Here is a 14,322-nt window from a genome sequence, read left to right as displayed (position 1 = left end):
TCTTTCAGATGGAGAAAATGTGGGTACTGGTAGGATCTACAAGCGTATAATAAATAATGATGTAACAACACATGCAAAATGAAAAAATGACTTTACTTTGAGAAAAGAATGGGGGACCGCTTGGTTGAGTTTGATATGGAAGATGAGGTTACTTGATGTGGACATGCTGCATGCGATACTAACCGTGGGACTGGACTAAAATGTCCTTAGAAAAGCTTTACTTTAATGGTGATCACTGTTTTCAACAACTGATGGTTGAGTCCACTCAGGCCCACATTTAGTCGACCCAAGAGCCCCAGGTCACCCAATGTCAAGTGTTTGTGCAAATTGCTGTTATTGCAGATCTGTTTAGAAACCGCATACCACGCTCCTGCATTATTAACTAACTGTGTGCTTTGGATTTGCATGTTGATCCTGACACAAAGAAAATCTACAAGCCCGTTTTCTAGTGAGTGAACAGAACAAGATTTTAAATAAGTAAAAAATAAACATGTTAAGGCTAGTTTTTAATATATTGAGGAGGAATTGCAGTCAGCAGAAATTTGCCCAAAGCATGCATTTACTAAAATGAGTGTGAGCATAATTCCTAATTTACTCAGGACAACAACCACAACACCCCGCTCAGTCAGTCAGTGGGTCCGACGGCTTTGTGTTGTTGTAGGTGTGACCCGCCTCTGACGTCATACCCACAGTGGACTGCTGGTTCGTGGCTGCATGGCAACGGCGAGCTGTGTACAAGGAGGGCAGAAGGGACCTCACAGCAATTTCACCGCACACGAACATCCCCCCGTTTCTCCAGACATACTGCCGCATTTTTTGGGGGGGGAGGGGGGCGGCCAACAAAAAAAAAGACGCAGCGACTTGGATGCGGCGTGTCGTTGGCGCACACTGACAGGTGAGGAGTTGGCACTGATCCGCGTCGGCGCGCGATATCCTCTGCGCGTAAGTAGGGGGGATGAATGACAATGGTTGGCTTATATTGTTTTGCGTAACTTGTACGCGCGCGCGTGTGTGTGTCTGTGTCTGTGTAGACAAGGTGGGTGCGTGTGAGCTCAGATAAAGTGTCGGGCTGTCGGCTTCGGGCCGCAGACCTGCAGATCGGATCCTGGAGCAGAGCTGGATTCTGTCCCTGCGCGCTGGGAGGAACAGGGCGGTGTCACCGGCTGCTCTGCCTCCCCTCCCTCCCCTCCCTCCTTCCCCCCAGGCACTCACTGCACTTAACGTACAGGGAGGAGAGAGGGGAGGAGAGAGGGGGGGGGGGGGGGGGGCGTTTGGATCATGCATGACGCATATATGTCCCTTTACCTGCTCGTAGGCTGCAGCTGCTCATGTGACTTTGTTGTGATTAACCATTTACAACCCGAACATTCAAAAGTGCCTCCGGACACGTTTCAGTATCATGAGATTCAACCTTTGGTGCAATAAGGTCATTTTAAGAGGTCTGAAGGGTACGTGGTCATTGGGATTGTTATTACTGATGCAGGCAACAGTCTGGACATTCTGTGCCACGTGGAGTTGACTCACTCACTCTTTACAGCTTTAAAGGAGAAGAACGAACACAGCAGAAGATGTTGATTTTATAGACATTTATGTGTTTTTACTGAGACACACAAGAAGTCCTTGTAGAAACCAGTGGGCATCGGTGTGGAATACAAGCCCTGTACGTTTATCATTGTTGAAATCAATACGAATGACGTCAAAACGCTTTCATCTTGTTTCCCACACATTTGTGTGCATATTAGGGAATTAGCTGTTTTTTAGTCACAAACAACCAACCACGTATCTTGAATCTTGTGAAAAGCTTATTTTTTTGTTTTTCTTTTACAGACCTTCTCAGCAGATAAGTTATTATAATATTTAATTTCACTCACACAGAAACTAAATGCAGGCAAAATCTTTGTCTGTATTTAGTTAGTTCATCTTAGTTTAGTACATTTTTGGTTCAACAATCTTTGCTTCAACAGTCGGACCTTTGTTTTTGGGTGTCGTCATGCAATATTGAGGAATGTAACATCTCACATGGATCTAGATACGTACAGTCACTTTGGATTGGATTTTTCTTTTTCAACACAACCTTGTCAACGTGTCCGTCTTCACACTTCATCTGTGTTCCACACAGCTGTGAGATCTTTAATCATGACCACTGAGGAGACAATCTCCGTGAAGGAGGCCGAGGTGATCAAGGTGATACTGGACTTCCTGAACTCCAGGAAGCTGCACATCAGCATGCTGGCCTTGGAGAAGGAGAGCGGCGTCATCAACGGACTCTACTCCGATGACATGCTCTTCCTCAGGTAGGACTCATGGCAGATAGAAGGAGACCACGTGGCCCCGCTGGGGAACGGTTGTCCAGCATGTTGTGCTTATTTCACATTTGGAATAAAAGCATGACTCGAACCACTGCGATGGGAACGATGTTCTCAGAGGCCTGTTGGATCGTCCACAGACAACTGATTCTGGACGGCCAATGGGAGGAGGTGATGCAGTTCATTCAACCGCTGGAAGGAATGGACACGTTTGACAGGAAAAGGTGAGGAGAATAATGGGGGCAATTGACCTTAAAACATGTTTAAGGAAAGGCTTAAGACTTTTTTGAGGCTTTTGTAAGGAACGTTTTGATTCATTGTTGAGGCATTATGAGGTCTAACTGAAGAACACATCTTTATTTATTTGAGGTTACTTATTTTTAGTACACTTGTATTGCATGCATGTGTATCAGGTATGATATTAAGTACAACATCAATATGTTTCTCTTCACTAATGACTTGCTTCCCAGTGCCCTGTGTCCTAAAAAGAATAAAGTAATAGTCATATTACTGACAACCTCTGCTTCTCACTTAACAGTCAACACAAACAAAGAACATTTTTAAACTCAATAACACAACATCCCATCCAGAAACTGTCGCATGAGGGTTACTCATTTGAAGTTGAAGTTTATCTGACTATATTTGTGTCTCTAGGTTTCGCTACATCATTCTGAAGCAGAAGTTTCTGGAAGCTCTGTGGGTAAATAATGCAATGTCCGCTGCTGAAGACCCTCATAATGTACGTAAATATGTCATTTGGAAATAAATCTGAGTGGGGACAATATGAAAATAGATTAAATGGATAAGATGAAGGCACAGTGGCCTGGAGGTCGTACGCGTTTACACACTCCTAAGAGCTCACTCACTAACTGTGCAATAAGATGCCCCTCAGCATAGTAACCGTACACCTCCATCCTCTAATTGAATATTTTGATTGATAAGATCTATGTGTGAATGAGGAACTTATCTGAAATGCGTATGTACACACCTTTAAAGTGTGGCTCTACAAAAATCAGATCTCCAGTACAAGAGGGAGCATCTTGACAACAGCCACATGCCCACTTGTCCTGTGTGAATCTTCTGTCACCTGCAGCTGGAGCTTACCATGCAAGCGGCGGTCAAGTGCCTCCACGCCGTGGAGGAGTTCTGTCCGACCAAGGACGACTACGGCAAGCTGTGTCTCCTCCTCACCCTGCCGCGCCTCACCTCTCACGCAGAGTTCAAAGACTGGAACCCCAGCACGGCACGTGTCCATTGTTTCGAAGAATCCTGCGCCATGGTGGCGGAGTTCATCCCGGCCGACAGGAAGCTGAGCGAAGCGGGTTTCAGGGCGAGTGGAAACCGCCTCTTCCAGCTGCTCATCAAAGGGATTCTGTATGAGTGCTGCGTTGAATTTTGTCAGGTAACGTGATACCCTAAATACAAAGGGTTACAATAAAACTCCCATTGGTGTTAAAATGCTCAGACCTGCTGGTAACCCCAAACCTGCACTGAAAACCTCCCATTGGATATATTGAAAGAACACCTCTCTTCCTGGGTTTTGTAGAGCAAAGCAACTGGTGAGGCGATCACAGAGGAGGAGGTGCTGCTCGGTGTGGATCTTCTCTGCGGGAACGGCTGTGACGAACTGGACTTGTCGCTGCTCTCCTGGCTGCAGAACGTCGCCCCGGGTGCCTTCTCCTGCGCCTTCCAGCAGAAGACCCTCAGCATCCACGTGGACCGCCTGGTGAAGCCCAGCAAGGCCGGCCACGCCGACCTCCTCACGCCACTGATCAGCCGCCTGTCCCCCTGCCCGACCTCACCCTTCCACCACAGGCCGCATTCAGCAGACGCCTACATGTCGAGATCCCTCAACCCGGCTTTGGACGGCCTGTCCCACGGCCTGGCAGCCCAGGACAAGAGGGGCACGGAGGCCAGCGCAAAGTCCGCCCTGAGCCGGAGCCTGGTGGAGAACAACGTGCATCAACAGGACGATTCGCCAGAAAAGTAAGAGCCGAAGCTGAGATTGATGATTTTGTTGTGGTAGTTAAAAGTGTCTGCAGCTCTGTTGCAGTGCTGGTCAGAGCGTATCAATCTTTTTTTGCTTCATGAAACGGTGCCGCTGTTTTGGGGGCAGAACATATTTCATCAGTAGACAAATGTATTGTCTACTAAAAGCATCTTTAGCATTGAAGGTATCGTTGCTATCGACACAAGTCGTAAGTGTCTTTAATCAGAAAAATAGCATAAATTGCTGTATGAGCACTTATTTCTCAAATCATAAAATACAGAAGAGACTTCAGGAGACAGATTGCTTACTGACCTTTTTGGTGACTTCTCCGGAGCTCATGTGGTCAACACTAGGAAGGCAAATGTGCTTAGTTATAAGAGGAGAATTTACAGGCTTGGTACGAGCTTAGGACAAATTAAAGGTTACATCGCTGAGGAATAGTGTGGACAGAGGCATCGATCTAAAGTTAACTGACCGTGGGACTTTGCAAGGTTCTCTGGCTCCACCTGCTGGACACAGTGTGAACCACTGGTGCAAAGTGAGGTAATCCTGAAGCTCAGCGGTAGTCATCCTCAACACAACCTGGCTTGCAGTAAATGATGCAACTTAAGAAATTATTGCAATAAATCAGATTTCCAACAAACAAATTGCTCCTATTTTTAAAACATATATAAACTCATATGTCTATTCTGTGAGGTGCTCTCTTGTTCGACCTCGTTATTGTTGTTTGCTAATAAGACTTTGTGGCAAAATGATTTGCCCAAATTAATAATATTCCATACTTTTTGCTAAATATATTACAAAAATCGGCTTTTTTGTATTATTTTTACCACAAATTAAATTAAAAAACTGTAGCCGATTGACATATATTTCCCTAAATTTAGGAAAAACTCACAAAGGCCAGATGGACCCAACACCACACGCACACCTCTAACCCCTGGAAAAGATGGTGGACCACCCAGCAGCACAGAAGAGAATGAGGTATTAAGAACTGCAGACTCCAAGCAGTGTCTGGCTGAATGAAGATGTGCAATAGAAGGTTACCAGGACCCCTATGAGCTACAGCATTGTACTTCTTCCTGTGATACATTATACAAAAAAACAGGACAACCAAAATGCACGCTCAGAGTACCATAAAAATCCTGAATGAACAGGACAAGACTAACACAAGCGAGTGTTTCTCACCTTGGATCTTTGGCTAAATTAGTTTCATGACACGTGTTATCACTTTGCATGGCCATGCTTGTCTGGCCGCTTGAGTCAAAGTCAGATTTTGAGTCTGTCTTCCTGTCATTGCTCCAGATTTAAGAGATTTAGAATAGATTCCCCCCTGAACTCGCTGAACCACCTCATCTCCACTGCCTCATAAATCCATCACCAATCCCCTACCACACCTGCCCGGGGGGGCACTTTCGCCCTGCAGCCCCCCCGTTCCAGTGAAGAGGTCATGGACACTGAAGGCACATAATCTGCGTGATATGCGGCCACATCCAACATGGCCTGCTGCTTCCATCATCGTTCATCTTTATGCACCCAAGACCTCATCCAGAGGAGCAAAATAGCTCGAGATTGGATTGTCTTTTGTGTGTGTGTGTGTGTGTGTGTGTGAAGGGGAATATACTGTAGACCTGCTGGATATGATGAGGTCCTTGAAAACTTTTTATGGCATTTGTGATGGAGGATGAGACCTTGTGAGTTGAGGAGTGATCAGAAGTGGCTCTTGGGAGAGTTTGCCTGTTATAGTCTAGTGTGCGTGTGTGCGTGTGCGTGTGTGTGTTCAAGAACAAAATACTGAAATGAAATAATAAACATCCTGCCCATCCGGTAAGGTTTGTTCAGGTAAAATAACTCCTGTCAACTAAATTGCTAAAGTTTTCTACATCTTTTGCAAAAAAAAAAGGGCTGACGTGTGTCTTTTTTTTTTAACTCGCTGTGTGCATGTGTGTGTGTGTGTGTGTGTGTCCAGCGTCTGGACTCCACAGAGCACATCCAGGAGTATCACAGGCAGCGTCTCCGCGTGCAGCAGCATCTGGAGCAGAAGCAGCAGCAGAGACACCTTTACCAGCAGATGCTACTGGAGGGGGGGGTGAAGCCGCAGGACGCAGCCCGAAACAACCTCACAGAGACCTTCCTCAGCAGGTGAGGTGGTCCTCTTAGCGTCCTGAACACCAGTGATTAAAAGAACACCGCATTCACTCAGTGTTACCTTATTGAGACAAAGAGAGCTGCTCTCTGTCCAGATCCATTCAGAAGTTGGAGGAGATGAACGTGGGCATGGACCACAGAGGAGATGAGGTAATGGCACAGTGGAGCGGACCCCCGGGGAGCGCCAGCTCATCCAGTCTCAGAACCCCCAACGCCTCCCACACGCCGGACTGTGAGCTAAAGCCCGGCGGAGGAGTCAGCAGCACCCCGTTAGGGACCGGGGGACCCGACTTGGCTTCCCACGCCGAGTCCCCAGGTCCCGCCAGCCAGAGGTAAGAGCCCGGCGGGTACGTGGTCGCGTCATTAGCAACTCCCAAGAACTGAGGTTGTTATGGGAAATCATTTTACACTGTTCTGTCTAAATCCTGCACTTTTAAGTTGCTACCGACTCTTCAAACTGAATATAGGTCATAGGACTAGGTCACTTTCCTTTGTCGCAAGTTTTACTGGTGTGGAATTAACTGACTGTGTGCGCGTGTGTGTGTGTGTGTGTGTTATCATCAGTGTTGAGAGGCTTAGAGGATCTTGCCCCACAGTCCAAGATGATTCTGGCTGCTCTGCGGCACGTAACCCACAAGAGGTACTGATGATTTTTGTGGTATTTTCCTAGTTGTTAAATCAATGCTAATGTAGCAATAGTTCAAACGGACATTCGATCCAAACAGCAGGGGAAATCCAGAGCGCAGTTTGTGAAAGTGAACCAGCTGGAGGACACACAAGCTGTTCGTGCAGTGGCCTTCCATCCCTCTGGAGCGCTCTATGCTGTTGGCTCCAACTCAAAAACCCTGAGAGTCTGTGGCTACCCGGAGAAACTGAACATCAGGTAATCCCAGCTGAGATACTCTGGTCATATGACAGATGATTCATGCTCTGGACCATAGATGGTGGTAGCTTCTTTAAAACATTGCTTAGGTTTGTTAATGCACATAAAACATTGATGGAAAACGGAAAATCCTAACATACGTTTCAACCTGATTACTGTAAATGTATAACTATATATATATATAAGTAAACTAAGGATTTGTACATTGGTTGACATGACCAGAACCTCATTTTAATTTGAGACCAACTCAACAAAACGTAGTTGTCCAAACATTCAAAACTCAATGTTTTAATCCATGTGGCAATTCTCTCCATAATTATATCACATTAGGAACTGACTTTCTCATATTTTCCTGACTTGCTGTCCAGTGGTTCTGGTGCAGTCAAACCGCCGGCGGTACGTTTTCGGAGGAACAAACACCACAAGGGCTCAATCTACTGCGTAGCCTGGAGCCACTGTGGACAACTGTTGGCTACTGGCTCCAATGACAAATTTGTCAAAGTCCTGCCATTCAATGCAGAGAGCTGCAATGCCACAGGTATTATTCCACGTGTCCATGTGTCCCAACCACACCACACCTTTATATGAATTATCACTCAGTTACCTGCAACTTTCAGCTTGTGAATAAAAGGCAAGTTGTCAAAGGGATTCAATGCTATAATATTTCCCTGACATATTGCGATAATGTCATTGTTCAGGCCCAGACCTGGAGTTCAGCATGCATGACGGGACCATCAGGGACCTGGCCTTCATGGAGGGCCTTGGGAGTGGAGGATCCATCTTGATCAGCGCAGGGGCCGGAGACTGCAACATCTACACAACAGACTGTCAGAGAGGACAGGGGCTGCACGCGCTGAGTGGACACACTGGTAAGTTAAGCCACAGCTCACACCCTCAGTTGTCATATGGGGAAAATAAAAACATCACAAAATTCATTAAAATGTTTAAACACAGTTTAGTAGTACAATATGTCATAAAAGTATGCTGTAAAAAAAAGAATAAAAGTAGCAGAATATGATGCACAAAGTCCCAATTATAACACGAGGGCGAGATAACTGTATTTGTAGAGCAAAAACCAACTGGTTGCTCTTCGGAAAATGGGAAAAGAAAGAAAACAGAAGCAACTCTGCACAGCGAGGCAAAGACACGGTGTGCACAGTGTTTATTGTGTCACCGCTTGGTTTGAACAGGTCACATTCTTACTCTGTACACGTGGGGAGGATGGATGATTGCCTCTGGCTCCCAGGACAAGACGGTGCGGTTCTGGGACCTGCGGGTGCCAAGCTGCGTCCGGGTTGTCGGAGCAACTCTGCACGGCTCAGGTGAGTTCCCACATGACTCCCAGGAGGGGGGCGGAGCCTTGACGTGAAGGATGTGCACTCCTAGGGGTCATTACGCCGACACAGTTGACCCACAATTTTTTTGCCCCCCAAAAAACACAATAAGATAAAACAAATCCGCTGTTCTGTCGTGTTTGAAGCCGCAGCAAACAGATGAAACCTTCCCCGTCTGTCTCACACAGGAAGTGCGGTCGCTTCGGTGGCGGTGGATCCCAGCGGCCGCCTGCTCGCCACGGGTCAGGAGGACAGCACCTGCATGTTGTACGACATCAAAGGGGGCCGCATAGTTCAGACGTACCGCCCTCACAGCAGTGACGTCCGCTCGGTGCGCTTCTCCCCCGGAGCCCACCACCTTCTCACCGGCTCCTACGACAACAAAGTTATCATCAGTGACCTTCAAGGTAGCGAGGCCGATATTTGGTATTTTATTGTAACCCCACTGGAAAAAGTCAAACTTCCTGGAAGCTTAATCGACACCGGTTGAAAAATCATCAGGAGGTCTGGACAGGATCTGGTCTTCAAACAGGAAAGAGTGTTGTTAATCTTACTGTGAGTAGAGGTCACTTTGTCTTTTTTTTCTCCCTCCGCCCCCAGGTGACCTCACAAAGCCCCTCCCCCAGACTGTGGCGGGGGAGCACTGGGACAAGGTGATCCAGTGCAGGTGGCACCCGCACGAGCGGACCTTCCTCTCCTCCTCCGCCGATCGGACTGTCGCCCTGTGGGCCCCGGGGCCCGGGCCCCTGAGCCGGCCCCTGGAGAAACACTGGTCGACAACAGCAGGAAGCACATGGGAGCGCTGAGCGCTGCGGTGTGCGTTTGTGTACCCATACCGCGCGCATCAAGCTGTTTATGTGCTGCTCGGTTTAGAGTCAACAGTGTGTGTGTGTGTGTGTGTGTGTGTGTGTATGTGTGTGTGTGTGTATTATGTGACAGATGTGTGAGGCTGAAAATATTAGAAAACGTAGAATTCTGAAAAAGTTTCTTATTGAAATTTTGAAAAAAAAGATTAAAGGAAACTAAGAATAATTTGCAAATGCTGTCGTGAGGAAATTTTAGTGTCAAGCAGAATGGGCGTGAGGTTCAGTAACAATAATGTGTGTGTGTCTGTGCGAGCGCGCACGCGTGTGTTTGCATGTGCGTTTGCTTAAAACCTAACAATGTAGGCGCTTGTAAGTCATGAGCGAGTTCACTGCGAGCACACCTTCGAGTTTTTTATTATTTTTACTATTTTACTTTTTAGTCAAGTAGTCGGAGCCGGGCACAAAAAAACGCCAACTTGGTGCAACATGAAGCAGCCGCAGTCTCTATAGTTCCTACAGGAAGCAGTGAGCTGGACTCTTGGTCATGCAGATCATTATGTGCCTTTTTGTAACACTTTATGAAATGTTTGGTGGTTTGAGAGATTTATTTATTTATTTACAGATTTATTTTGATATTTTTCGTCATATGCCTTTTCATCTGTGAATTATTGTAGTGTCACTGTAATATAGAAAATGATCCCGCATTGGCGTATGTGCCCGTCTGTATAAATTCCCAAAGTATTTTTCCTCACGTCCGTCACCGAAAAGTGAGAGTAATTTTTCTATTTTCATTTTCAACGTGAAAAATATCCATTCATCAAGTAGATAGATTGCAACATCTGAATAAGTTTGGGTGAGGAGCTTTTTGGATGCGTTGAATTCAGGCCTGGATTGGGGGTGATTTCAAAGGATGAGCACAGTGAAAGCAAAGCCGGGTGCAGAGCAGAAAGGAGACCCGGTGAGGGGAAATAACCGTATCTGTGGTAAGGGCTCAATCCCTGGCTGCAGGAGAGGAGGTACGCAATTGTTGTCCCACAGGATTTTTTTTTAAACAGAGATGCAAGTTGATTGAACAAATGATGATTAAAATATAAGCTAGAATAGTAATAAGTCACTTTAAAGGTAACAACACTGCAGAACTGCACAATGTGAAGGGACAACTTCACTTATTTAATTTACACAAATCAAATTCTCTGACTTTATCTTCACTCTTTTTGGAACACCTATGCAGAGACATAACGGATGTTGGATGGAAGAGGGTATCACATCATCTGTGGATGACAATGGCTTATCAAGTGTTTTTCTTATTTTAAACCGTGTGCCGTTTCAAACAATGTTCGTGCAGACTCACGTGTCCTGATGTAAGTTTCATTGAGGTCATTGAGTTTCAATCTGTTAAAATAATGAAATAACGTCTGTCTAGTACGAAATATTCTCGCTTTTGAATAAATAAAGGTATTTTTAAGTTACACTGAGCTGTTGGTTAACTGATGGAATAAAGTAACCAAGTATCATCACACTGCTGGCTTTCGTGTGTCATTTTGCTAAATGCAAGCAAAAGAATAATAAAATAAGATTTGCTTTTGTTTTCTAATTCCCTGACACATGCACAACACATATTTCTCCTCTTGTTAATTGCCTACGTTGTATATGCATGTTGGATTTGCACAGAACGGCGGTGCTGCAGACTCTCCTCACCAAACTGTGCAGCATTGGGCCGTGATCGTGGTGTTTTGGCACAAAAGAAAAAAAATCCCATTTGCAGTCGGTGCCAAGTATGATCTGAAAAGATATCATGCTGGACACAGAGATGGACAAAGTGCAAGAGGTTGGAAAGTTGGCTGATAGAGTGGATGGAGGCGATTGCAGAGAAGAGCGCTAGCAGGGATTTAACCTCACTCACATGCTGCGCTGGATCATTCCCTCTTTTGTGAGGCGGACAATGAGAGCCGGGGGGTACCGGGCTTAAAAAGGATACGGACGCAACACACCCAGCAACCCTGGAGAGACAGCAGCCAACACGGAGGTACCGGTAAAACAAAAACTGTTTTTAATTCTACTTCCAGGAAGATTTGTCTTTCTTTGAAGGTTTCGACGGCAAATCAACAAATAAGAACTTGAAGTAGAAGAGATGCAGTTTAACTAACTGGGCACTGGTGTTTGATTATATTGTTTTTTGACACTTTTGGGAGTCGCATGTATAGGTCACATAAAGATGTGATTTTGGAATTAATTTTCTTTTGCTCAGAGCTGCGTGGACGAATCGGTGCAGAACCAGTGTATGAAATCGTTGGTTTTCTGGCTGCGTCGACGGGGAGCGACACTGCTGACATTTTAGATTATCGGAAGATTAGTTGGTGGCGCAAAGAGGGGAATTAGTGGTAAACAATAGCACTGAACTGCCTGTTAGGCAAGCTCATTGTAGTGCGGCGGTTTGGGCCCTTCGCTGGCTCTGACTGGTTCGACAGTGTCATCAAAGAATGACTCACTCTCTTGTCTACAGTGCGAGCGTGTATGATTGGAAAAAAAATGATGTTTAAAAATGTTTAAATCTCGGAAGTCATTCCATCAAGCACGGAAAATGCTTGATAAGGAAACACTAAACCGTTTTGTAAAAAGGGCAGCAGCTCAGTGGGCAACAAAAGTTTTTGCTGATTTACACGTGCAGCCCATCCGGGACACTAAAGTTCTGCTTTTTAACTGAACTCTTCTCATAATTCATCCATCAACATTAATGTGTAATGGCTTTTTTCTCTCTAGGTTCAAACAACGCTAACTACTTCTCCCCATCCTCTCGCCCCTGAACAGTTGCTGTATGTTTAGGAGGACAGTACTTCACGCGGCTTCTTCGAGATGCTGTACACTTTAGCGGGAGGGGGCACGCTGTGCGGTGTGGCCGCCCTGGTGCTTCTCATTGTTTCCACGGCAACGGACTTCTGGATGCAGTACCGGTACTCGGGAAGCTACGCCAATCAGGGGCTTTGGAGGTTCTGCATCAACCACAAATGTCATGCCCACACAATGACTGTAGGTGAGTACATTGAAGGTGGCATTTTAGACCGAGGCTGGAAAGTACTCCTTCATAACAACAAATACGACAATACGATCCGATTTAATGTGTTGAAATCAAATGTACGGAAAGCACAGAACAAATGCCAGTATCTATTCCTGCAAAGAAAAAAAAACATTGTATTTGTTTAAAAGCATCTTGAGGGAGTTACTTGTGACATTAACTGGGTCGTCTGAATGGCAACCAGCTTACTTTGGGCCAAAAATAATTAAATGTAGAAAAAAGAAAAGAGCAGATTGAAGACAAGAATTCACTATAAATTTGAAGAAAACTGACAAAATAAAAGAGAGAATAAGATTTGTACAGTAGCGTCGGTGCCCCTAAAGAGGAGCTCTGCATTGTAAGTGGGAAACAAACAAAGCGAAACAATAAATATACTTGCATATGAAACTAAGTGTCCGTCGATGTGTACGCGGTTCTTTTGTCTGCAGCCTTCTGGGATGCCACCCGGGCCTTTATGTTACTGGCGGTGCTGAGCTGCTTCGCCGGCGTGGTGCTCGGCCTGAGCGCCTTCACCAACGGCACCAAGAACAGGAGGGTCCGCACGGGCGGCGTGGCCCTGGTGCTGTCAGGTAACACACACACACGCACAATCAGCAGCTTCGTCCCATTGAAAACCCATTGTACTTCTTCAAAGCAAAGAGATTTCAGTGAAATCAGCAGTCAACAAAAGGTCGCCATCTGACTTTTTGTCGAAGCCTTTTCCACTTTGAATAAATGTTGAGATGTGACAAAGAACAGAGTTCCTTTTCCTCTATCGGGTTTGCTTGTGTTGATGTTTTACTTTTTATCTCCCCGCCCCCCTCCACCCTTTCCCAGGTTTCCTCGCTCTGCTGGCTTTGGCAATTTACACCGGAGTGACCGTCACATTCTTTGGCAAGCGCTTTGTGGACTGGCGCTTTTCGTGGTCCTACATCATCGGCTGGGTGGCCATCATTTTGGCTTTTTCTGCAGGTATTTCGGATACTAGTGAACTTAAGTGTCACAACCCTCACGGTAATAGAGGGTCAATTAAGGATGAAACTTTCGCTTTCCTTTCTGTTGCCCGGTTTCTTTCAGGCGTGTTCCAGTTGTGTGCTTACCAGCGGACCACCACGGAACCCGCTCCTTCAAATAACCCAGACAGCTGAACGAGATGAGCAGGCCGACTGCAGTGGACGTCAGCGTTACATTGGAGTACCTGGAATGGAATAAATCCAAATCATAAACTCGTGTTGTTTCACTGAAACTCCCATCCGTCTACACTATTTTTAAACCTTTTCAAGAAAACATTTAAAAATGTCATATCCGATTTCTATTGCATTTGAAACATGTCTTTATATCAATACATTGACAAAACAATGAAAAGTGAGAAACATCATCTTCCACTAAATGCTGCTTAGAACGCCCATTACAGAAGCAGCTCAGTTTCTGAACTGAAATGTCTACTTACACATGAAAGGATTCTCCACTAGACGCTGGCAAAAAGCTTTAAACAGGCAGCCAAATCATGCCAGGGAAAAATATATCAGGTCAAAATATCAGGTCCCAAAAATGTCAGGAAAAAATATACAACATATTGGGTCTAATAATGTCATGGGCAAACATGTAAATTAATATTGGATTGGAAACATGTCAAAGAATATATCAAAATGAGACAAAAAAAATGTCAGGAAAAAAGTAAATATTTAGTAAAGTAAAAATGTAGTGGGAAAAAGAAAAGTAAAAAAATAGTCAAAAATGTGATTTGAAGACAACGCATGAAGTATAATAATATTTGAATAACTTAAATTAAGTTCTCCACTTCGA

At 45.3% G+C, this 14,322-nt stretch overlaps 2 protein-coding genes across 4 annotated transcripts; both read left to right on the top strand.

The window, feature by feature from the left end:
- The first annotated feature begins 688 nt into the window (after positions 1-688).
- LOC120824311 (WD repeat-containing protein 47) lies at positions 689-10,983 on the top strand. Of its 2 annotated transcripts, none has more exons than XM_040185036.2 (16): positions 689-895; positions 2,120-2,294; positions 2,447-2,530; positions 2,961-3,045; positions 3,400-3,708; positions 3,853-4,292; positions 5,181-5,277; positions 6,263-6,435; positions 6,537-6,773; positions 7,006-7,081; positions 7,167-7,324; positions 7,693-7,862; positions 8,023-8,193; positions 8,515-8,646; positions 8,847-9,065; positions 9,259-10,983. In XM_040185036.2, exons 1-16 carry the CDS (start codon positions 715-717, stop codon positions 9,462-9,464), a joined length of 2,913 nt encoding a protein of 970 aa, XP_040040970.2. In that variant the 5' UTR covers positions 689-714; the 3' UTR covers positions 9,465-10,983. The 2 variants fall into 2 exon arrangements, with proteins under 2 accessions (XP_040040970.2, XP_040040972.2); XM_040185038.2 differs by having other exon boundaries at positions 707-895; positions 2,961-3,006.
- Positions 10,984-11,110: 127 nt separating this feature from the next.
- On the top strand, positions 11,111-13,742 carry lim2.2 (lens intrinsic membrane protein 2.2). 2 transcript variants are annotated; one of them, XM_040184126.2, is made up of 5 exons: positions 11,111-11,490; positions 12,273-12,495; positions 12,966-13,106; positions 13,354-13,488; positions 13,594-13,742. In XM_040184126.2, exons 2-5 carry the CDS (start codon positions 12,318-12,320, stop codon positions 13,662-13,664), a joined length of 525 nt encoding a protein of 174 aa, XP_040040060.1. In that variant the 5' UTR covers positions 11,111-11,490; positions 12,273-12,317; the 3' UTR covers positions 13,665-13,742. The 2 variants fall into 2 exon arrangements, with proteins under 2 accessions (XP_040040060.1, XP_040040061.1); XM_040184127.2 differs by having other exon boundaries at positions 11,308-11,496.
- Positions 13,743-14,322: the final 580 nt, after the last annotated feature.

Source organism: Gasterosteus aculeatus, chromosome 8, assembly GCF_964276395.1.
Source record: "Gasterosteus aculeatus chromosome 8, fGasAcu3.hap1.1, whole genome shotgun sequence".
NCBI lineage: Eukaryota > Metazoa > Chordata > Actinopteri > Perciformes > Gasterosteidae > Gasterosteus > Gasterosteus aculeatus.
This window is presented reverse-complemented; position numbering and strand designations above follow the sequence as displayed.

Excerpts from the sequence above, each read along its gene's own strand:
- LOC120824311 (XM_040185036.2), top strand. The coding sequence starts at position 715 with ATGGCAACGGCGAGCTGTGTACAAGGAGGGCAGAAGGGACCTCACAGC. Across the intron at positions 2,531-2,960 it reads GACACGTTTGACAGGAAAAG|GTTTCGCTACATCATTCTGA; the intron begins GTGAGGAGAATA and ends TTGTGTCTCTAG. Across the intron at positions 4,293-5,180 it reads CAGGACGATTCGCCAGAAAA|GAAAAACTCACAAAGGCCAG; the intron begins GTAAGAGCCGAA and ends CCCTAAATTTAG.
- lim2.2 (XM_040184126.2), top strand. The coding sequence starts at position 12,318 with ATGCTGTACACTTTAGCGGGAGGGGGCACGCTGTGCGGTGTGGCCGCC. Across the intron at positions 13,107-13,353 it reads CGTGGCCCTGGTGCTGTCAG|GTTTCCTCGCTCTGCTGGCT; the intron begins GTAACACACACA and ends ACCCTTTCCCAG. Across the intron at positions 13,489-13,593 it reads CATTTTGGCTTTTTCTGCAG|GCGTGTTCCAGTTGTGTGCT; the intron begins GTATTTCGGATA and ends GGTTTCTTTCAG.